Below are 24,731 nucleotides of genomic sequence, written 5' to 3'. Positions count from 1 at the left end.
CAAGATGTGGCTGGGACAATGCAAAGGTCAAAGCGTCAAACACGGGAAAGAGAAGTCATATTTTTCTGAAAACTTTGATTTAAGAGAAAGCTAACATCTTATTTATTAATGACAAAAAAATAAAAAACCTAACTAACCATTTTGAACGAGAACAGCACTAAAGCTGATTGGGTTTGGGATAGAATGACACACAGCTTTGTGTTTTTCATATGACTGAACATTTCCAGGAAAATAAGTTTTCAATTATTTATCCTTAAATTCCTTATGTGTAACAACCAAAGCTCTGTCATTGTTGCAGCAAGTGTTAGTTCAGACAATGCTATGAAGGGCCAAATTTTACCCAAATATTGATTGTTTCACTTTTCTCGACCAGATGTTCTCTGTACAATGCCGGTGAAGGTATCTTTCTAGAATGAGTGCATTAACAACATTTTAAATTGAGTTCTTAGGGTTATCTAGTATCACAGACTGCTAAAACAGTTGCTTTCATTGTACTGAGACATAAAAGTCTCAGCACTGTAAACTGAAACGGTTGAATCCCAAAATCTGTGAGAGCTGACCCCATAAACATGGCTTATATTGTCCGTCGAGGACGTGAACTCAACCCTTCATAAAATCAAGTTAATCTGAATGATAAAACAAAAAACAGGAAAACAATCCATTTGTTGTTTGAACACTCATGAATGCACACACACACATATCAATATGGGACCAAAAAAAGCAGAATAGAGCAGCAAAGCTTCCAGCAAAGGTTTGGAAGAAGAGCTGGGCTAGACAGAGAAAGAGGCACAACTTCTGAGAAAGGCCTTTGAGTTTTACGCGGAGCAGCAGCTAGGCAGAGGAGGTCAACACAGGACACAAAGGACCAAGAGACACCGTGGGCAAACCGAGATGTGAAAGTGAAAAAGAAAATCAGAAGGAGAATCATTTTTCGATACCAACAGAAATGTCCTGTGGTTTAAATTATTTTTAGATCCGAATGCGACAGAGAGCAAAGCCCTTTACGATGAGCTTGATGCCACAAGATGTATAGAGACACAAAAAGAGGAAGCATTCAGACAAGAGGACTCTACTCTCAAAAATCTCCACTGTAAAAAGCGGAACATTTTAACTTTTTTTCACTTTAGAAATGTAGCTGCAGAAGTTGTCAGTTTTGACTAAATTATTACAGTATGTTGTTATTTTATTCATTCTTTTTATTCTCTAATGGCCTTGTCAGTCTTGCAAATTGCCACAAGAGGCTTGAGGATCCTCAACCTTTCATTAAAATATTTATCAGAAATGTAGATGTAAAATATATTTCCAGTTTCTAAATGGTATCTGAGACACAATAAAGCAGAAGTAAAGAAACGCAATGTCAGAACTGTGTTTAGGTTTTTGGCACAAATGTAATTTTTAAGAGAAATAGTGGATGATCTGCTGCAGTAGAATTTTCCTAAAGCACAAACAAATTATTATGATAGGGTTCTAAACGACAACGTACACCATTTTAATCAGCAGAAAATACTTCCCCTCCTTGAACCGTCACCTTAAGGGGTTTGAGTGCTCAAATGATCCTAGAGGCTATGTTGTCTGGGGCCTAAATGCCCCTGGTAGGGTCTCCCATGGCAAACAGGTTCTAGGTGATGGGTCAGACAAAGAATGGTTCAAGAACCCCTCATGAAGAACACAATATCGAGGCACGTGACGTCGCCCGGTACGGAGGAGCCGGGGTCCCACCCTGGAGCCAGGCCTGGGGTCGGGACTCGTCGGAGAGCGCCTGGTGGCCGGGTTGCTCCTCGCGGGACCCGGCCGGGCCAAGCCCGAACGAGAGACGCGAGGCCATCCCCCAGTGGGCCCACCACCTGCAGGGGGAACCGTGAGGGACCGGTGCAAAGAGGATTGGGTGGCGGACGAAGGTGGAGACCTCAACGGCCCGATCCCCGGATGCTTAGGCTGGCTCTAGGGACGTGGAATGTCACCTCGCTGGGGGGGAAGGAGCCTGAGCTTGTGCGGGAGGTCGAGAGATATCGACTAGAAATAGTCGGGCTTGCCTCCACGCACAGCGTGGGCTCTGGAACCCATCTCCTTGAGAGGGGTTGGACTCTCTTCTACTCTGGAGTGGCCCACGGGGAGAGGCGGCGGGCTGGTGTGGGTTTGCTTGTTGCCCCCCAGCTCAGCCGTCTCGTGTTGGGGTTTACCGCAGTGGATGAGAGGGTTGTATCCCTGCGCCTTCGGGTTGGGGAGAGGTCTCTGACTATCATTTCAGCCTACGGGCCGAGTGGTAGTGCAGAGTACCCTGCCTTCTTGGCGTCCCTGTCGGGGGTGCTGGATAGTGCCCCTCCCGGGGACTCCATTATTCTGCTGGGGAACGACAGTGACACCTGGAGAGGCGTGATCAGGAGGAATGGCCTCCCCGATCTGAATCCGAGTGGTGTTTTGTTATTGGACTTCTGTGCTAGTCACGGATTGTCCATAACGAACACCATGTTCAAACATAAGGGTGTCCATCAGTGCACTTGGCACCAGGACACCCTAGGCAGGAGGTCGATGATCGACTTTGTTGTCGTATCATCAGACCTTCGGCCGCATGTTTTGGACACTCGGGTGAAGAGAGGGGCTGAGCTGTCCACTGATCATCACCTGGTGCTGAGTTGGATCCGCTGGAGGAGGAGAAAGCCGGACAGACTCGGCAGGCCCAAGCGCATAGTGAGGGTCTGCTGGGAACGCCTGGCGGAGCCCTCGGCCAGGGATGTATTCAACTCCCACCTCCGGGAGAGCTTCGACCAGATCCCGGGGGATGTTGGAGACATAGAGTCCGAGTGGACCATGTTCTCTGCATCTATTGTCGATGCTGCTGCCCATAGCTGCGGCCGTAAGGTCTGCGGTGCCTGTCGTGGCGGCAATCCCAGAACCCGGTGGTGGACACCGGCAGTAAGGGATGCTGTTAAGCTGAAGAAGTAGTCCTATCGGCTGTGGTTGGCTTGTGGGACTCCTGAGGCGGCTGACGGGTACCGAGAGGCCAAGCGTGCTGCGGTCCGGGCAGAGGCAAAAACTCGGGCCTGGGAAGAGTTCGGTGAGGCCATGGAGAAGGACTACCGGTTGGCCTCGAAGCGATTCTGGCAAACCGTCCGGCGCCTCAGGAGGGGGAAGCAGTGCTTTGCCAACACTGTTTATGGTGGGGGCGGGAGACTGCTGACCTCGACTGAGGACACTATCGGGCGGTGGAAGGAGTACTTCGAGGATCTCCTCAATTCTGCCATCACGCATTCCGTGGTGGAAACAGAGGCTGGGGACTCGGGGTTGGACTCTTTAATCACCCAGGCTGAAGTCACCGAGGTGGTTAAAAAGCTCCGCGGTGGCAAGACTTCGGGGGTGGATGAGATGCGCCCTGAGTACCTCAAGTGTCTGGATGTTGTAGGGCTGTCATGGTTGACACGCCTCTTCAACATTGCGTGGCGGTCGGGGACAGTGCCTCTGGACTGGCAGACTGGGGTGGTGGTCCCCCTCCGGTCCCCCTTTATAAGAAGGGGGACCGGAGGGTGTGTTCCAACTACAGGGGGATCACACTCCTCAGCCTCCCTGGTAAGGCCTATGCCAGGGTATTGGAGAGGAGAGTCCGACCGATAGTCGAACCTCGGCTTCAGGAGGAACAGTGTGGTTTTGGTCCCAGCCGTGGAACACTGGACCAGCTTTATACCCTCTACAGGGTGCTCGAGGGTTCATGGGAGTTTGCCCAACCGGTTCACATGTGTTTTGTGGACCTGGAGAAGGCATTCGACTGTGTCCCTCGTGATGCCCTGTGGGGGGTGCTCCAGGAGTATGGAATCGGGGGCCCTTTATTAGGGGCCATCCGGTCCCTGTACGAGCGGAGCAGGAGTTTGGTCCGCATTGCCGGCACTAAGTCGGACCTCTTCCCAGTGCATGTTGGACTCCGGCAGGGCTGCCCTTTGTCGCCGGTCCTGTTCATAACTTTTATGGACAGGATTTCTAGACGCAGCCAAGGGCCGGAGGGGGTCTGGTTTGGGGACCAGTGGATTTCGTCTCTTCTTTTTGCGGATGACGTGGTCCTGCTGGCCCCCTCTAGCCATGACCTACAGCATGCGCTGTAGTGGTTCGCAGCCGAGTGTGAAGCGGCTGGGATGAGGATCAGCTCCTCCATGTCCGAGGCCATGGTACTCGACCGGAAAAGGGTGGCTTGTCCTCTTCAGGTTGGAGGGGAGTTCCTGCCTCAAGTGGAGGAGTTTGAGTATCTCGGGGTCTTGTTCACGAGTGAGGGAAGAATGGAGCGGGAGATCGACAGACGGATCGGTGCAGCTGCCACAGTAATGGGGGCGCTGTGCCGGTCCATTGTGGTGAAGAGAGAGCTGAGCCGAAAAGCAAAGCTCTCAATTTACTGGTCGGTCTACGTTCCTACCCTCACCTATGGCCATGAACTTTGGGTCATGACCGAAAGAACGAGATCACGGATACAAGCGGCTGAAATGAGCTTCCTCCGTAGGGTGGCCGGGCACTCCCTTAGAGATAGGGTGAGGAGCTCTGCCATCCGGGAGGAGCTCGGAGTAGAGCCGCTGCTCCTCCACATTGAGAGGAGCCAGTTGAGGTGGCTCGGGCATCTATACCGGATGCCTCCTGGACGCCTTCCTCGGGAGGTGTTCCAGGCACGTCCCACCGGGAGGAGGCCCAGGGGATGGCCCAGGACACGCTGGAGGGACTATGTCTCTCGGCTGGCCTGGGAACGCCTTGGGCTCCCCCTGGAGGAGCTGGAGGAGGTGTCTGGAGAGAGGGACGTCTGGGCGTCTCTGCTGAGTCTGCTGCCCCCGCGACCCGGTCCTGGATAAGCGGAAGACGACGAACGAATATATATATATATATATATAATAGTTTTTTTAAGTTTTTTTTTTTTTTTTTTCCCAGCATCTTATGAGGAGTTAGGATTCATATATTCACACACAAACACAGAGCAAATGTTAATGTAAAGACATTTTAGGAAAACTGATAATATTGGTCGTCTCTTAATTAATCTATCCGACTTGATTATTGATAATTGATATGGCGGTAAATACTGCTGTAATTCCTGGAAAGATGTTCATCCTTAAAATAATAACTTTTAAATAGGGCTGCTTAATTATAGTCAATATTGCATAAAGTTTATTTAAAAGGATTACTCATTGAGTTTGGAAAAACAGTGTATCTATTGCGCATGAAGAACACTGATTTGCCTTGAAACCAAATTTTTACCTTAAACCTTCTTCAGGAATCTTCTTTTAAAATACTGCCAGTTATTTAGCTACAGTATTACACTAAGTATTTATTGAAGTGTAAGCCAGTCTCTGTAAAACAATAATTAAAAAATAAACTAGTCACAACTAGTGATAAATAAGATCATGTTAATTGGACCAAGCAAATTTGCCCACATTTTAGTGCAGCTATTTTAAAATCTCATGCATGTATTTACTTTAGCAAACTATGTTTATTAATTCCAATCACTTTCTGCATCAGTTGTTCTTAATTGACTTCAAGGTAAAAGTTTAGGTGACAGATAAAATATATTGCTGAGTTGTCCTGACACCACCCATTGCCAAATCTTGCACATCATGTTTTTTTTTTTATTAGCATCTGTATCTTTGGATCCAGAGTGTTTTAACCCAAATTAACTGTCTCTACTTTCTCAATTTGTTTATCCTTGATGCTGTTGTCAAGGATGCTGGTCATTTCAGCCCTTCATCATCAGTACCTTTGTAATATTGGCTGTTTTGTGCCCATCTTTTCCTAAGGTTGAACTGGTGCCGTCTACAGTTGGATGCTTTATACCGACCGTGCTTCATTTCATTTGTATCGGCCATCTTTATTTGTGCTGACTTTTCAAAATACAACAGGACGATGCATGTGGGTTCTGCCTTCAAAAAGGCATAAACATGAATCAGTTGAGGGACATAAAATAAGAGAATACTTTCAAAGTAGATTATTCCAAAATAACAACATAAATAAAGCTGATGCTTTTTGATGCTGATGTTGTTTTTGTGATCGTTTGGAGCACTAATTGGAATGGAAGAATACATTTTATTAAATCTACAGTTTATTTAAAAGTAACAGAAGTGAAAAATGCTATGATGTTTATAAGATGCAAAGTCATTGACAACTACTAGTGCATTTCATTTGGTTTGTCTTTAATGGATTTTTTTCTTGTATAATTTGTTTGTTTTTTCTTTTCTTGACCAATACTATTCCCATTAAAATGTGTGTTTAGTAAAGTTCACTTAAAAAAACAAGAAAAATAACGTGGACTCAAACTGTTATCTTCTGGAAGACGTGCTACTCAACAGAGGTAATGCCAGAACTTTTAACACTGAAATTTAAGCCCAAATAAGTCAATTTACTTTTTTTTCTGAGCAACACTGGAGAATATTTGAAAGGTTGCTGGAACGCCAAGCCTTTTGCAGCCTTTGTACATGCCTTTGTGGCTTGCATGTGCGAAAAAGCCTGTAGTTAATGAGCTGCTGACTTACAGAGTTTAATCACCACTTATGACAGATAAGCCTTTTGCTTTAAACCTGTAAGAACACCAACAGTTTAGGAAAAAACTGGCATCTGGTGCTTTTGTAAGACAATTTTCCATATAAGCTTTCTTTGTCCATCTACAGCTCTGTGAAACTGCATTAGACCCTTCACCAGGTATTTTACTCAGAATTAACAGAACAATAGTCATCTGCAATGCATTTGAGTTTTCATGATATTTAGCATTGGTTCTTTTAAATGACACACTTTATGACATGACAGAAATGATTGTTTTAGTAATATTCAGATAAACAATAGCTCAAAATGTATGTTCAGTATGCTGAGTAAAGACCTGGTAAACCCAGTTTTCCTAGCCGACGTTTACATGAGGACATTGGAGCGTGTGTCCGGTAGTCGGAGGCCAACCAATCCGCCCCCGACCAAAACAGATGATGCCAGGAGAATAGGGATAGCCTTGGTAATGCCAACCAATGAGCCAAAAATCAGGTTGCCAAGCACTGCTGCCAGCTTACATATGGCATTACAGAAGCCAAATCCTGTGCCCCTGAGGACAGAAACACAAACAAGGCAGTCAGAAATGTACAGAATGTATATATTTAACTATACAACTCACTCATACAATGTTCACCTTACTAAGAACTTAGTAAGAGTAGTCAGTTGCTTTTGCATTTCCAGCACTTTAATGTAATGGTACTTAATAAATATAAGTATTCAGTTCATGATGTTGCTATAAGTAGTTGCTTTCCTTTAGACACAAATTAATTTTAATCACAGTCCATTCTTAATACAAATGCTTTAATATTGAGTAGTCTTGCCATTTACATCTATTACAGCTTTAGCTCTTCCAGAGTTGCCTAAAAGGTTTAGAAGTGTTTTTATAGAAATGTTTGGCAATTTTTCCAGAAGAACGTTTGTGAGGTCAAGTGCAAATATCCAACAAGGAAGCCAGGTTCGCATTCTCCACAGTATTTCATCCCAAAGGTCCTTCAAGTAGTTGAGGTATTTGCTCTGTGCAGGCCAGTCAAGTTTATCCACCCCAAACTAGCTCATCCATGTTCTTATAGACCTTGCTATGTACACTGGTGTGCAGTTATGTTGACACTGGGACCATCCTCAAACTGTTAGGGGCAGCAATTTTCCAAAATGTCTTGGTATGCTGCAGCATTAAGAGTTAGTTTCACTGGAACCACGGGCCATACCAGGCCCTGAAGAACAACCCCTCACCATAAGACCCCCACTCCCAAACTTTACACTTGGCACAGTGCAGTAGTTTAGTTCTCTTGGGAACCACCAAATCCAGGATTGTCCACTGGATTTCCCTTTAGAGATGCATCTACTGCCCAGTGGCAGTGGAGCTTTACACTTCTACATCTGACACATTGTATTGTACTTGGTGATGTATAGCTTGGATGGAGGAGCTTGGATCTCTACAAACTGCTCTTGAGCTAGTATGAAGACCACACAGTTTGGAGGTCTGCAGCTCTTGACTTTTGATGTTGGTGATTTTCTGCACACTGTACACCTCAGCCTGTTCTGTACCCACTCTGTGATATTAGATGGCCTGCCTCTCTGTGGCTGAATTGCTGCAGTTTAAACTGGTTCCACTTTGTTCTGATACTGTGAAAGTTTATGGTGGACTGTTTAGTGGTGAGACAATTCAATCAAGTGCATCCTCTCATGGTACCAGACTGGAAATCCCTATGGTCTGTAGTCTGTAGTCTTGAGGAAGCACACTCTAGCCTCTAGCCTTCAAGATATCTGCCAAAGTCCAAGAAGCTAGAGCGGTTGAATAATCCTTCATTACATTGCCCATGGAGCAGTACGACACTGCTTTGACTTCATATTGCAAGATAAAAAATCTCATGATGTGTGGGTTAGGGATAGAAAGTAATTGGGAAGCAGCTTGGCAAAATGAAGAATTTAATAAGACAACTGGTGTGCCACAAAGACAACAGGACACAGAGCATGGGCAGGAAAACAGGCAGATCAGACGAGGAGATGGAAAGCATGGCAGATGGAAGGAATGGTCCAGTGGAGGACAAAGTGAGTAAAGGAACTTATATACCGAGGGACATGCGGAAAATGACAAAAAAGCCAGTGAGTAAGAAGAGGTTGATGAAGAACAGCTGAGACAGAGTGAAAGCAGGGAGCTGAGGGATGGAGACTCATTCACAGAGATGAGCTGAACAAAGATACAAAGGAACACTAAATCAAGGGAAAAGACTAATACCAACCTAAGTGGAATAAACTTGAATACAAGAGCAATGTAACACAGGAATAAACTAAGAGACTGAACACAAGGAAATAATTACTAAGGCAAGAATATAGAACATATTGGACAACAGGGAATAGATGAAAGCAAACGATAAATTAACCAAAACCTAACACCTAAGGATCATAACAAAAAGACCCAACATGGAGGAATTTTCAACTATTGTAACAACAGCTTTGTTCTGTGGAAGATTATAGTCCTGAAGTTCTGAACCAGAGGACAGAAGTAATGGTCTCCTTTTGCAGGACGACCGATGGGTCGCCCGTCTGAACTTTGGGTTTTTATTTTGTTTTCTTGCCCTCTCTCCTATGTCCCCTCATCCCGCCCAGTACGGGTTGTTTTGTTTTCTCTTTTATCGACTCATTGGAGTGTTTGGTATCCGCCCATGAGGAAGGAGTAATGTCATGATCTTTCTGCTATGGTCCTGATGCTTTGGTTCTTCCCAAAAACATGACATTTGGGGACAGAGAAGGCAGAGCTCCACTGATGAGCCTCAAAGTGACATCAATGCTTATATCACTTTGCATCCTCCAATGGAATGGACCAGGATCATGACAGCAATTTCTTTTTTTCTACAACCATGAGATTCAAAATACGTGTAAGTGCTTTGATCACCTTGTGCTCAACCAATGGCACATGATAGCCGGGCTACTTTGAATTAATGTGCTGTTTGTCTCAGGGATGTGGTCAACAACACAATCTTCTCTGTTTTTCTCTCCTGCGCTGACTTGGGCTGGGTATACATGTATTGTATTTGTATTATGGTGAACTGGTAGGTCCCAATGGTGCCCTCAGTTATATGGTAAGTTATACAGCAATAGACTACACCACACATACATTTTGTCACCAGATGAGAAAATTACTGTCACAGAATGTCAGTAAATGAACCACTCTCACTTAAAATTTACAAAACAAGGCTGGAACTCTTTCATCAGTAGTAATAGCAGTTTTAGTTCAGTGGTCATTCTGTGATCACTCACCTCCTGTCTGTAGGGTACAACTCAGTGGTGACTACGTCCAGGGAGTTCCATGCAGAGATACTGAGACCATTGTAGAGACAGAGCATGAAGATCATCATTGACTCGGAGGTGCCGAACCAAAGAAAAAAGCAGCTGATGCCTGATAGCACCATGGAACCTCCTGCAGGACAGCATATGTAACATCCTTTACAAGTTACCCACATTTATGGTGCTAGGGGTCATTAGATATGAAAAGGCTGACATCCGCAGACCATGTGACATTTCTATAAAAGTAAATATTTCCTGCACACAGTTCGAGCAAATCTTGAACCTACCTAACATGCTAAGACGTCCTATCTTGTCCATAAGGAGAGCAGAGACAATGTTTCCTGGCAACACAGCCAGTGTTCCCAGGAAGTTGACAAAATAGACCCAGTAGGCACTGTAATCATCATCAAATGTCATCTGACAGCCAGTCTTGTTGTGGTGGAAGGAGCTGTTGATCATTCTTGAATTTGTCAACTTGGCATCATCAATATCTGTAGAAAGTAACAGATAAAAAGTTTCAGTTAATAAGTCCATTGAATTAAATCAACATGAATCTCCGACAATGAGTCCAGAAAAAATACACCTTTTCCATTAAGCCGAATGGTTTATTTAAAAGTGCACAAAAAGCCAGTTTGTGCTTAAACTTCTTAAAGTTGCTGAATTAAATCACAGTAGAAACAGAACTCATAGAAAAAATGCCAAAATCAAAATATGTAGGGGATCTTATAGATTGTCCACAATGTGCTGGTATTTTCCCTCTTACTTATAATAAGTTAAACAAACCTTCCTGCTGTAAACTTTCACAGCAGTATAGTTCAGCAGCTTCTGAACTACACTGTCATGCTATACTGCTCTCACCTTTGTACCCCCCCACCACACAAATACACACACACACACACACACACACACACACACACACACACACACACACACACACACAAAATAAAACATCCTCCCTCCCTCCCTACCTTTATTTTTCTATCTCTTCTCATTTCTTTTTTTGCCCCATTCTTTGAGACACATTGCTGGGAGCAATAAGACTTCATTTCCCAGGGAGCTTCACTAGCAAACTTGACATGGCCTCACTGTTTCCATGTTCAGCGCTTTTCCTGAGTGCTGGAGTGAACAGTTTCTCCAGCTGGTGCTCCCACAAGGTCTGATTCAGCTCTGCTTCTCTCAGATCATTTCATGCCTCTGCTGCTTTCGTTTTGCTTCAAGTCTGGGTTTTTGAAAGCCTCTAAATGACCTGACAAAACCTCAATAATGCAGCCAAAATACATTTTTTACTTTTATTTTGTTTTATTTTTACAATATTATATGATGAATTAATAAGGATGTATAATAAAGACTTTCAATATGAGATAAAAGATCAGCACTGTGTCAGTACAGTATCTTTCATGTGCTTTCAGTGCTCTGCTGCCTAGTCTGGCTCACTGGTAATTCAGAAATGCATTTTGTGCACAGGTAACAGAGGTTAAGGAGTTTAGATGTAAAAAATGTTGACACCTGTTCTTATCTTTAGGCTAGAATGTTTGATTTTAAGTGCAAAAGAAGCCATCACAGACAGACAAGGCAATTTCTCAAGGCAATTTAATTGAAAAGATTTTATTCTAGCACTCATATTACTGTAGAAAATCAGAATCAGAATCAGAATCAGCTTTATTGCCAAGCTCGTGCATACAAACAAGGAATTTGACTCCGGTACACTTTGCTCTTTTGTTCTGTTTTTGCATTACAGAATATACAAATTTACAATTTACAATGTACAATATACACATATCTAACAGAAAAGGTGCATTTGCAACATCTGTATGCTGTTGTTCTGTACTCTATTGAATGTTCATCAGAGAAACAGCCTGGGGGAAGAAACTGTCTTTGTGGCGGCTGGTTTTAGTGAACAGTGCTCTGTAGCGGCGGCCTGAAGGTAAAACTCTAAACAGTTTATGTGCAGGGTGTGTGGGGTCTGCAGAGATTTTGGCAGCTCTTTTCTTGACCCTGGACCTGTATAAGTCCTGGATGGAGGGAAGGTCAGCCCTGATTATTCTCTCTGCAGTCCTGATTATTCGTTGCAGTCTGCACCTGTCCTGTTTTGTGGATAAGCCAAACCACACTGAGATGGATGAAGACAGGACACACTGAATGATGGCAGTGTAGAAGATGACCAACAGCTCCTGTGGAAGGTTGAACTTCTTGAGTTGCCTCAGGAAGTACAGTCAAATGGGGCCTTCTTTCGAACAGTGTCTATGTGTGAAGACCATCTCAGGTCCTCAGAGATGGTGGTTCCTAAGAACCTGAAGTGGTCCACGGCCGATACAGTGTTGTTGAGGATGGTGAGGGGGGTGTATGGGGGTGGTGTTCTCCAAACGTCCACCACAAATTCCACAGTCTTGAGTGGGTTCAGTTCAAGGTAGTTCTGACCGCACCAGTGTACCAGCCGATCCACCTGCTGTCTGTATGCAGACTCATCACCGTCCTGGATCAGTCCAAAGACAGTGGTGTCGTCTGCAAACTTAAGGAGTTTCACAGACGAGTCCGATGAGGTGCAGTCATTTGTGTACAGAGAGAAGAGGAGTGGGGATAGAACACACCCCTGGTGGGCACCAGTACTTATTGATCTGGATCGGGAGAAGATGCTCCCCAGTCTCACCTGCTGCTGTCGGTCTGTCAGGAAGCTGTTGATCCACTGACAGGTGGAGGCTGGGACGTTGAGCTGGGTGAGCTTCTGGTGGAGGATGTCTGGTATGATGGTGTTGAATGCCGAGCTCAAGTCTACAAACAGGATCCTGGCGTACGTCCCTGGACGGTCGAGGTGTTGCAGGATGAAGTGTAGACCTAAGTTAACAGCATCATCTGCCGACCTGTCTGCCCGGTAAGCAAACTGCAGGGGGTCCAGCAGGGGGCCTGTGATGTCTTTCAGGTGCTTCAGCACCAGCCGCTCAAAGGATTTCATGACCACAGACGTCAGGGCTACAGGCCTGTAGTCATTTAATCCTACGATGATGGGTTTCTTGGGAACCGGGATGATGGTGGATCGTTTGAGGCAGGAGGGGACCTCACATTTCTTCAGTGACTTGTTGAAGATCCTTGTGAAGATCGGAGCGAGTTGATTTGCACAGGCTTTCAGACATGATGGGGAGACGTTATCAGGTCCTCCAGCTTTCTTTGTTTTCATGCGCTGAAAGAGCCTATTTACCTCTTCCTCGGAGATCTTTAGTGCAGGCAGAGGATCTGATGGTGGGGGGTTGGTTGCTTTATGGGAGGAATTTGTTCCTGAATGGGATGTGGAGGAGATGATTTGAGGTGTGAATGGCTTCTTGTCATGTCTGCAGTAGAAGCCATTCAGACGGTTGGCCAAGAGACGACTCTGTTCAGGATGGGTGGAGGGGCTCTTGTAGGCAGTCAGGTTTCTCTGACCAGTTCATACAGCTGAAGTGTCACCAGTAGAAAGGTTGTTCTCAAGCTTCTCACTATAGGTTCTCTTGGCTGCTTTGATCTCTTTTGTTAGTTTGTTCCTGGCCTGCCTGTACCGCGCCCAATCTGCACTGCTGTGAGCTTCTTCCTTTTCCCTGCGCAGATTCCTGAGGTGTGGAGTAAACCATGGCTTGTTATTCCCAAAGGTGCAGAAGGTCTTGGTCTGCACACACATGTCCTCACAGAAACTGATGTATGATGTCACCACATCAGTTAGTTAGTTTAAGTCAATGGCTGAGGTTTCAAAAACAGTCCAGTCTGTGCATTCAAAGCATCCATCACCACCACTAACAATATCTAAGGGTGTTTGCCAAGAATCTATTTTTGTCCCTGTTTTATTCTTTCTTTCTATAAACATCAGTTGAAGCCAAAATACAATTCTAGAGCTTTACAAATATTTGCAACCTTACAGATTTCTTCTGTTTCTGCTTTTCTATCACACTTGCACACAGATCAACTCACAGCTCACACTTGTTTCCCATCAGACAACATTTAATATCGACAACTGATAGATGTCACTGACTTTGTTTATCATCTGTCCTTAATTTCCTTTAGATCAGGGAATGATGTTTGGCCTTTTAACATCTTTTACACAACTTAATGTCAGACAGGTTCTATTTGAGTGATTTCATCATTCTACAGGCCAGACAGTATTCAAGCCTGGGTATGGCTTGTGAAAATGTTAATTCACTGTATCACTGTTAATTCCTGAGTTAACAGAGAGGGAGAATCATGTTTTTACATAAGGCCATATTACTGGTTTCCCTTAGTAAATGAAACCCAATCACGTTGCCTTTGTCTGATAATAAAATGTGAAATTAAATATGCTGATGACCCAGTCATTTACACAGTGAACCCTAAGCTTTTACAGGAAGGTTTTTCAGTCAGTCCAACATCTCAGCGGACTAAATTAAATTAACAACTTTCACTTGTTCTTTCAAGACAGATGATTATATAAATTGAAAGAACAAATGGAAAAAACTCAGAAAAAGCTGCTTAATATAAATACTAATCTGTCTAGATAAAAAAAAAAATGCTTTAATGCTCACATTGACTATTTGTTTTAAATAACAAGAACTTAACTGTATTCCTTTCTTTTTGTGCGAAATAGTGTTTTCACTTTGCAGCCAGAAAAAATGTGTACCATTTTCCTTTCTCTCCAAGCTTTGCTGGTGGTCTTTTTTAAACATGCTGCTTGTTTTCTTTTGAAAAGACAGGACTCAGCATATCGAGCTGCATTACACTTTGCAACAAATGGAGGCTTGCTGACTAATTACTGCATCTTCTTCAAGTCTTTAGGACAGATCTCTTTTAATCAGCAAAGAAAAAAGCACATGTTGCCTTTTATTGCAAAAGCTTTTTTAGGTCATTTGCCTATTTATATTTAAACCTTTTGTTGTATATTGCTTGTAATTATAATCCTAATTCCAATTCAAAGAGGGAAAACCAAAACAGTTAAAAATGTATTTATTTTCTTTTATTGACCCACATCTTAAATGTTTTAAATGATAAATTAAACATTATCATCAATTTGTATGGTTTAGTTTCATTGCTGCCTTATACATATATTATACATATCTTTTTTGTCTTATACATTAATACATTTTTATTCTGACATTATGCATTTTCTGATGATGCTTTCAGTTAGTTTATGCTGCCATCAGGACTCCTTGCAGAAAGAAATACTGAATCCCATAGGAACCTTCCTAGATATGTGAAGGTTTTCTTAAAATGACAGAGGCACCTATGTTTTTTTCTTTCTTTCTCTAAGAGCAGGGTTAAATGTCTCAGTTTAGTTTAGTTTTGAGAGGAACACCCTAAGTGTAAGGAGCAGACTCACCAGTGTTGTAAAAGAAAGAGTCCAAGAAGGTGCAGTTTTTGAAGGAGGATCCTACTGAGGACACATCCTCAAAATAGCAGTTGAAAAAAGATGAGTCTATAAATGTGACTGCCTTGAACTTCATGCCGATGAACCTGGGAGGAGATAGAAAGAATAGTAAGATCCAATAAAGCGGGATTTAGAGAGATACTGTATGTAACACACTCCTGATGCCAGAAGGTGCTGATGCAAATTACTTTCCTTTGAAAAGATGCATGTTTGTGTCTAGCTCGTATCACCAAAATGCAAAGTTGCTATTTTTACTAAATGCACATACATCAGACATGGAGTTCAGAGTAAATTGCTTTTGTGTATTTGGACTATTGAATTACAGAGAGCTTACCTTTTAGACATGTACATTTAAAATTACTTTATGGTCTAAAACACCTTGGAATTTTATTTGAAAAAATAAAGCAACTTGCAAGTATTTAAAACAATTATCTGAAGAGTTCAAATAAAACATTTATTGCTTTTAAATATCTACTTTCTGCTTCTTTTGGACAAGGATTTGTAATATAAGGTGAGTTTAGTGCATCCTCCAAGACACATTGTGAAGATGAAAATGTAATTTGTCATTTGATGAACAACTAACAATGTTTTTCAGAACTATATCTTAGAATGATCTGTTTATATTGCATTGCTGGCTGGGAATTCCAATGAAAGTTGGACTTTAGTTGCTCCTTAGATGTGTGTTTCACTCCGTATCTGCTGTCTTATCTGCAGGGGGTGCAGAAAGCTGCATCTTGAATTGCCAGTGGAACCAGGACAAAGGATAGCATTTCTCCAGTACAGGCATTTCTTTATAAGCCTGACATTAAACATACAGTGTTTACATTGAAACCCAATTTCTGAACTTCTCTATCCTTTCTCTACAATAGCTCCTCTGAACAATTGTTTTTCTCCCTGTTCCTAGATCGATTTTAGTCTTTGATTCAGAGATAGCAGCTTTTGCAATGGTAACTTAGAACAGACTTTCACCTTTAAGTACATTGTACTGCACTATACTTAAATGCCAAGTAAATACATCAGTGTATTTAATTGAAATCTTGTATTATAATTTGTTTTAAATTGTTTACAAACAAAAATTGGAAAGGTGTCTGACGCATATGTATTCAGCACCTAAATAAAACTGCAAGTCTTTTTGGTAATGTTTCTACTTGGTTGCACATGTAAATATTTAAGTTTTATTTCTTTGTAAAATAGTTTAAGCCAATTCAGATATCATGAACAACATATGGAAACAGCAATTATTCATGTCTTGCCAGAGATTTTCTGTTAGATTTTGGTCTAGACTTTAACTGGGCCATTCTAACACATGAATATGCTTTAATCTAAATGTTAGTGGTTGTTGTACTCCTGGAATGAAAAACCTATGACACTTTCCCTGGGTGAAAAAAAAAAAAAAAAACTATTGTCACAGCATGCTTTATCATCAAGATGGTGTGTTCAGGGTTATGTGAAATGTTAGTTGTCCTCCATGTACTGTACAATTTTTTGCATATAGGTCAAAACCATCACCTTCTTTAACATGTTAGCAATGATTAGGTTAATTTCCTTTTAACAATGATTTTCTTCTCGTCAGTTTTTTAAAAAAAAGGCAGATCGACAGATTCTCCAGTCTGAGGTTTAAATTTTTCCAGCTCCTTTAGAGTTACCATGGGTCTCTTGGCTGCTTTTCTGATTAATGCTCTTTTAACCAAGCCTGTCATTTTAGGTGGAAGGCAATACCTTAGTAGGTTTGTAGTTGTGCCATGCTATTTTAATTTTCAGAAGATGGACTGAACTCTGCTCTGTAAGAGTTTCAAATTCTAAGACATTATTTTAAATCCTAGCTCTGCTTTAAAGCTTTCACAGCCCTATCTCTAACCTGTCTGCTGTCTTTCTTGGTTATAGTGATGCTTGTAATGTTCTCTAACAGGACTTTGAGGCCTTCACAGAACAGCTGGATTTATAATGAGATTAAATTACACACGGTGACACTTCTCTGACTAACTATAGCCAGATGCAAAAATTAGAACCCCCCATTAAATATTCAGTTGTTTATAAAAGTGTTCAGTTGTTAATTGGTCCATTTGGATTTACTGGTGTGTCTGGAGTCATTGTAATATTGCAGGGTCCATTCCTGAGCTTTGTTTTTTATTCAGATGGTCTCACATTTTTGTCAAGAAGCCTCTGATACAAATATTGGATTCTTGGATGTTGAGCTGGCCAGGACCTGCTGCAGCAAAGCATTCCCAAACCAAGACATATTTTACTTTCATACTTCACAGTTGGTATGAGTTTCTTTTCCTGCAATGCTGTATTTAGTTTATGCCAAAAATGTCCTCTGTTCTGGTGTACAAATAATTCAGTTTAAGGCTCATCCATTCAAAGAACATAATTCATGGTATGTAGATCCAGAAGCCCTGGACTTTATCAACGTTCTCTATGGGAAACATTATTCTGGCCTTAATGTTTTTGTTAAAGAGCAATGGTTTCCTCCTTGGACACCTCCCATGAAAGTTAAACTTGTGCTGTGTCTTTCTGATTGTACAGACAGTCACGTTTACCTCAGCAGTAGCAAGAGTCAGATGTAGATTCTGTGATGATGTTCAGGATTTCTTTGAGACTTGGATGGCCAGACCTGGGCAGGTTAGCAGTTGTTTTGAATGTCGTCCACTTATAGACTATTATTCATAAAGTTGAATGGCTGGTTTCAAATTCTTTTGAGATATCTCTGAATCCCCTACCAGACTCCTAAGGTTCTACAGTTTTCTTTCTGAAGGCCTCAGATAGCTCTTTGTATCTTACCATGTTGTACACTTGAACTTGATCAGTTAGGGGTACACCAAACTAAATGTCTAAGGGTCTAAACAGGAAAAAAACCTTCTTCAAAATGCCGAGTAATGATGTTCTCATCATGTGCACCAGATGTGATACGTCTGTATGTGATCTTAGCCATTTTAACTAGGACTATATTTGGGGATATCCTAATTTATTCCTCTTTTCATGTTTTATTTGTAAATTAAATTCCCTCCACTTCACAAGTATGCACTACATTGTGTTGGTATTTCACAGATAATTCCATTAAAGTAATTTAAATTTTGACAAAAAGTTTAAAGATTCAATGGGTGTGAATACTTTTGTAAGGTACAGTGAATGTACTCCATGTCACTTTCATGCTTTCAGTAATTTACCTGCACCCTATACCTAATATCAGTCAGTCAGTCAGTCAGTCAGTCTATACCTAATATTTTAAGCATTATTTTTAGGTTCTATACAAACATATTTTGCATTTTATTTTGTTCTGACTTATTCAGTCCCTGGCTTTAAATACTGATGCTTTACTTGAATTATGTTTAAATTGTCCATAATTGTCAATTTTATTGAAGTTAGTATTTAAAAACAACTTTGTAGTTAACACAAACATTTGCAAGTCTTCGAGAAATCCACCAAAAATAAAAGATAACTATTTTTCAAATTGGTTGGATGTAGCTTTACATCCCATCATCGTATTGGTGAGGAGTTATTCTCCTGTACTAAACAACAAAAACTGCAGTATCACCTTCTTTCTGCCCTTTGTGTAATTGAACCTTCTGTTCAAGTGCGTTAGTATATGTGAGAGAAGGTGGAAAAATGGACTGGGAGTGTGATAAGGCTTTTAATTTCCTGGTGTTTGCGAGAGATAAAGGGGGCAGGATTAATATTACCTGTTGTGGTTGTTCGTAGGAATGACAAATAGTGCTGCTATCCCACTTCAGGACAAGCACCTTTAACAACAACACACTGTCCCATAAGATGCTCACAAGAGTGTGTTACACTACAGCTTTATCTCATTTTCTGTGGAAAACCAAGAATTCAAGGAAAAATGTACAACCAATGTCGGATTGTAAATTCAGGACTTTAATCAATATTGAATATATTTTAAATGCGGAAATAGCAACAATCAGAAGATTTTATCTTTTGCTTTTATTTACCAAACTCCTGCAAATGATATAATACTTTAATATTATATTATAATATTCATGTTATTGTGATGTATACTGCTCATTGTTGTAAACCATAAACTGAATGAAGGTTTCTAGCTGCATACTGACAAGAAGGGGCACTGTTTCCTTGCACACAAATCCTCTACACAGGTGAACTAGGTGAGATTTGTGACAGTAAATAGTGGAAGATGGCAAACTCCTCATTACCCACCAAAATTCCCTCGTCCTAATGTTACGAAACAATTGGAATCTTGTCTTTAAAGGAAAGAAAAAAAACGCAAGGATGAAGGAGGAGGACGCAACCAGAGTTCATGTCATGGTGTCAACAGATCAACAATCTTTGAGATTACTGTGGCTGTTGGTTGTGATTGTAAAGATTCTGACATCAGAAAATGGTTAGTTTTACCTTGATTTTAACTCTACGTGTGTCCGGCATCAGCACAAAAAGACTGCCAATGTCAAGGGTTCTTCAGGGTTTAGTTTTTCTCAGTTTCTGATACAAATGAACAGATTGTATATTTCATTCAATCGCTATCGAGTTATAGAGTTCAAGTGGCAAAGCAACTGATTTAATGTAAAAAGTTAGATTTTTAGCTCCTACCATTCTCTGCTACTATGTTATACACCACCACTGCAGAGCTCACCAATAATAATAATAACATAGACTTTATTGATCTCACAATGGAGAAATTGTCCTCTGCATTTAACACATCTGTATAGGGAGCAGTGGGCTGCCTTTGTGTGACGCCCAGGGAGCATTCATGGGCTAAGGGTCTTGCTCAAGGACCCAAAGTGGAAGGCTGTGGGATTCAAACCAAGGTACTTGTATCCTCTCTGGGACGTGAATACCCTGCTCTCTAACCACTAGGCCACCACTTCCCCAGTGTCCTGAAGAGACAATTGCTGGGAGAACTGGGAATGCTGACACTCATGCAGATCAGAGTAGCCATGCTGATTCGTATCTCCTCACTTGACTCCTCACTTGACAAATCACCTAATAAATTTCTGCCTAATGAACTCACATTTAAGTTGGACAATTTGCATTCACCATTTTCTTCTCAGGTGGACAGTAGTTGTAGTTTGAAGTTTGATGCCCATATTTGGTATTATGTACTTAAATTAATCTCCAAACAGCATTGTGCCCATTTACTTTCTTACCAACGTTTCTTTTTTTTTTTTACATAGTTCTCACCTACAAAAATGGAAATGGACTTAACTAGGATGAGCTCCAAGCCCGAACACAACTGAAAAAGAAAAATAGTTAAATGAAAACTGGGCTGTAAAGCAAAACTGCATGGCTTTTTTGTCACTACAATTAAAAAATGGGCTATGCATCTCTTTTTGAGAAAACACCAATGCTTACATAAAGCTTTGTAAACACTATCAGGGCAAAAAACATCAGATTTCAGCAGGCAGTTGAAGTGAAATACATAATGAATACAATAATCTCATTGAAACTATGGTTTATCCTCTCTTTTGATGAAGAGTGTCTGATACTTTTGCAAATTTTCCTTTAACCATCAAATAAACTCTCAAAATAGTGTTTAAAATCTTGTTTTATTTATATTAAGAAAACCTGTTGACGCTTGAACATTCAAATACAAAATGTTTCAAATCCAGAGGTCAATGTCTAAACATTAAATTGTCAAATGTGTTCGCTCACCTGCCTTCACACCACATATGAACTAGAGAGATATCTCATTTTTATTCATAGGGTTTAATATGATGTCAGCATGCTCTTAGCAGTTTTAAACTTATTGGGAAGGTTAACCACAAAGTTTAGGAGTGAGTTTATGCGAACGTCTTCCAGAAGCACATTTGTGAGGTCAGGCTGTGTTGTTGGGTGAGAAGCCCTGGCTCATAGTCTCTGGCCTAATTCATCCCAAAGGTAAAAATTGTTCATGAGCAAAACTAAAGGCCGCACAAAGTTTGACTGACTGTAGCTACTAACTCTGCAGAAATCTATCATTCTGTGGCTGAATAGCATTCGTTTCTCAGTGGTTCCACTTCCATTATTGAAAAGATCCTTTCATGTTCTTACAATACAAATGTTATGTTATACTAACTTGATAATATATTGTGGACACATTAAATTATATAACTAGAACACTTAAGGTTTCATGTTTAGCTTATAACATTATGATATTGATGATGACGCAGATAAACTTATTAAATTCTATTTCATACTTGAATTGAGCCAGAGAGATATTGCTGTTATTCAGCAGTACTGTGATAACCATATTTACTTTGAGAAGGAACTTGAAACACACACACACACACACACACACACACACACACACAGACATATATATATATATACATATATATATATATATATATACATATATATATATAGTGTTATTTGCTTTGTGAATTAGATGCACTTGAAGGAAAGATGTGGGACTCAGCCAGCTGTACCTGTCATTCAAAAAAACTCCATTTCTGTGTATCTGGTTCTCCAGAGTGAAATTGAAAGTGAAGTCTTCAGTGCGTTCGTTGTGATGAATCTTCACTCTGGAGGCATACTCGTCAGCCTGAAGGTGTTTGATGACATCTGGGAACCACACCGACAATCCATAAAACCTGCAACAGCAAAAACGTCTGTTGCAAAGTGTGTCAAATTATAGCAGAAAGGTCTCTATTTCTGGCAACACCACTCAGTTTAAATTGAGATGCGTGAAAATGAAAAAAGCTGTAAATCAGGGTGGTCCTTAACTAGAATTAAATTATTTCTCAATTTGTCTGTTGCCTGCAACCAGTTTATAACATTGCATAATCGCTGTGATCTTGACCTTGTGGATAGATGTTGATATAAGCATTATAAAAAAAACAACAGAATGATATAATAGCTGCGGTCGTGAGCAGAATTGCATTTAATTAAAAAAGTTTTGACTTTGAACCTAGCTGTGACGTTTTTTTCCAGATTTTGGATTGTCTTCATTAATGTGTTTTTTTTCTCTGGGTTTTCTGATTTCCTCCATCATCCAGAAATAACTTAATTTAAAGCTAGTTTGTGAGTCTTAATTGACTGCTGGGAAGAGTGTGAGCACATATGACCTTAGGTCTCTCTGAAAAGGGAGCAGGGTTAAGCCTTAGCTTTCCCTTACAATCCTGAACAAAATAAGGATGAACATTTGAGAGTGACTGAGGAACAGCTACATAATGACAAAATATAGGATAACTGAAATAAGCAGGTAGAATTTATATCTAATTTAAATAGTTTAGTTACATATTTTCTGATAATTGTTCTGTAAAACGCTGTGATGGATTGGCGGCCTGTCCAGAGTGTACCCTGCCTCTCGCCCATAGACTGTTGCAGATAGGCACCAACTCCCCGCGACCCACTATGGATGAAGCGGTATAGAAAATGACTGACTGACTGACTGTTCTGTAAACCAGTGAAAAACTTGAAAGGAAAAAACGTGCCTGCTATACAGGTCCTTCTCAAAATATTAGCATATTGTGATAAAGTTCATTATTTTCCATAATGTAATGATGAAAATTTAACATTCATATATTATAGATTCATTGCACACTAACTGAAATATTTCAGGTCTTTTATTGTCTTAATACAGATGATTGTGGCATACAGCTCATGAAAACCCAAAATTCCTGTTGGATGGGTGTGAGGACTTGTTATCACTCATGTAAAAACCTTGGGTTGCAAGGCACCTGCACTATGCCTTCCTCCCTGTGTGTGTGAGATCATTGTTATCTCTGTGTGAACCAGCCTCCTTTCCGTCTCACACACACACACCCTGTCTGAACTGTCTGTTGAACTGTGTATATAAATAAAGAGATAGGGTGTCAAAACTTTGTAGTTTCACTGCAAAGTGGGCTACCCTTGTCACAAGTAACTATGACTGTATCGTTCTTACCTCTGAGTTGACTAAATAATACCTAACATTTATTGGTCCTTCGAAGCCGGATTAATTCAATAACCTTATTTCTCTTTGCTTTAACAGTGACTCTGGGATCCGTGGGGGAAGCCTGACGTCGAGCGAAGCACCGCTGCACAGCCTCCACTAGCCGGAGTGGCTGAAAGTCCCGGTGTGTGTGAATTCACACCTGGCCAGTGGGTTATAGCCTTCCTCTGCGCGGGGTGACTCTCACAGGGTCCAGAGAGTCACCAAGAAGTCAACTCCGAGGTGAGACAGTTTTAAAATACAGTTCATAGGAAAAGTACTTAACAGTCGTTGGTAGTGCGTCGCCGGTAAGGACGCTGCATTAGGATGGTTTTATTCCACCGTGAAAGGGATAGTGACAAATTTGGTACAATTCCGCCGTGAAGGGGATTAAAGAAAACGACTGAGGATTATTCTCCTGGGAGGGAATAGAGTAAGCGCTATATAAATAAAAGAAGAAAAGTACTTAAAAGTCGTTGGTAGTGCGTCGCCGGTAAGGACGCTGCATTGGGATGGTTTTATTCCACCGTGAAAGGAATAGTGACAAATTAAGGTAGGGCCCCGCCAAGAAGGGGGCCAAATAAAACGACTAAGGGTTATTCCCCTGCGAGGGAATAGAATAAGCGCTATACAAGTAAAAAGAACGGAGTAAATTGAGCTCATGAAATAACACCAAGTTAACTTAGAAAAATTACAAGGTACCTGAAACTAACTGTGTGACTGTGTTGTGTGTGTATGGAGGACTAAGCATTTTAATAGAATCAGCAGGATTCTGCTAGTCCTGTGTTTTCTTTTGCCCAGATTAAAACTACGTACTGGTGACTTTGGAGATTCAGGTCGGATTTCATTCCAGAAAATTAACACCGCTGCGAATTAGTCGCAGTAGAAGGGCGTGTTAATGTCCTCTCCTTAAAGTCTCATGCCAGTGACCTTTTATCTGGGACATTTATACTATAATTAAACTAACATAAAACATAATGGGGAAGAAACAAAGTAAACTAATTGACTTAGAAGGGGAGGTAAAGTTTATGGAGAACTATGTAAAAGGAGCAGGTATGATCTGTCATAGATGGAATAAAAAATAAAAAACATGGGTTTTTGGGCAAATTAGATACAAAGGATGTCTTAAAATTACAAGGGGATCTAAAATTAGCAATAATGAAAACTAAAAAGAGAAAAATAACAAAGAACAATGGGGGAAGAACAGAGAAAAAGCTCTGATTTAACAGAAATATGTGCACGATGGCATAAAAATACGGATTTTCAGGTAACTTAATTATCACTGAAATCCTAAAACTACACGGGATCTTAAACTGGAGATTATGCATTCAAAAGATTCAAGAGACAATAAAAAACCTTGCCAGATTATAATTTCAAAGGGGACTTTTCAGTCCCTGAGTGCACACAGTTGATAAACAGATTAAAACAAAAAGATGAATTAAAAAAAACAACACTAAGAGCAGCTTTTAACTGACATAGCCATAATACTGAGGCCTTAAGAAAAGCACAGGAAAAAACTTTCAGCTTAACTGAAAACAAATAAAGGGGGGCGGACTGCCACCCATCCCAGTTTAGAATACCAAGGTAGCCCCAAATTATAAAGACTAAGAGGTGGTTTTAGAGGACGTGGTAAAAGAAGTTAAAAGAGGAGGTGACAATGTGGACAACATGGAAACTGTCCAACTGGACAACCCAGTGAACAATGACTAGAGAAGAGAGAACAGAATGTTG

At 41.1% G+C, this 24,731-nt stretch overlaps 1 protein-coding gene across 1 annotated transcript in view; it reads right to left on the bottom strand.

Annotated features, from left to right (window-relative positions):
• Nucleotides 1–4,780: 4,780 nt before the first annotated feature.
• The window catches only part of LOC124873099 (synaptic vesicle glycoprotein 2C-like), a 106,674-nt gene continuing 86,723 nt past the window's right edge, over nucleotides 4,781–24,731 (bottom strand). The window contains exons 9-13 of the mRNA XM_047373622.1: nucleotides 21,514–21,678; nucleotides 15,089–15,222; nucleotides 10,065–10,268; nucleotides 9,751–9,910; nucleotides 4,781–7,042 (exon numbers count right to left, since the gene is read on the bottom strand). Of these exons, the coding sequence (XP_047229578.1) occupies nucleotides 6,859–7,042; nucleotides 9,751–9,910; nucleotides 10,065–10,268; nucleotides 15,089–15,222; nucleotides 21,514–21,678 (847 nt within the window). The 3' untranslated portion in view covers nucleotides 4,781–6,858. The remainder of the gene's footprint in view (nucleotides 7,043–9,750; nucleotides 9,911–10,064; nucleotides 10,269–15,088; nucleotides 15,223–21,513; nucleotides 21,679–24,731) is intronic.

This window comes from Girardinichthys multiradiatus, chromosome 8 (genome assembly GCF_021462225.1).
Source record: "Girardinichthys multiradiatus isolate DD_20200921_A chromosome 8, DD_fGirMul_XY1, whole genome shotgun sequence".
Lineage (NCBI taxonomy): Eukaryota > Metazoa > Chordata > Actinopteri > Cyprinodontiformes > Goodeidae > Girardinichthys > Girardinichthys multiradiatus.
This window is presented reverse-complemented; position numbering and strand designations above follow the sequence as displayed.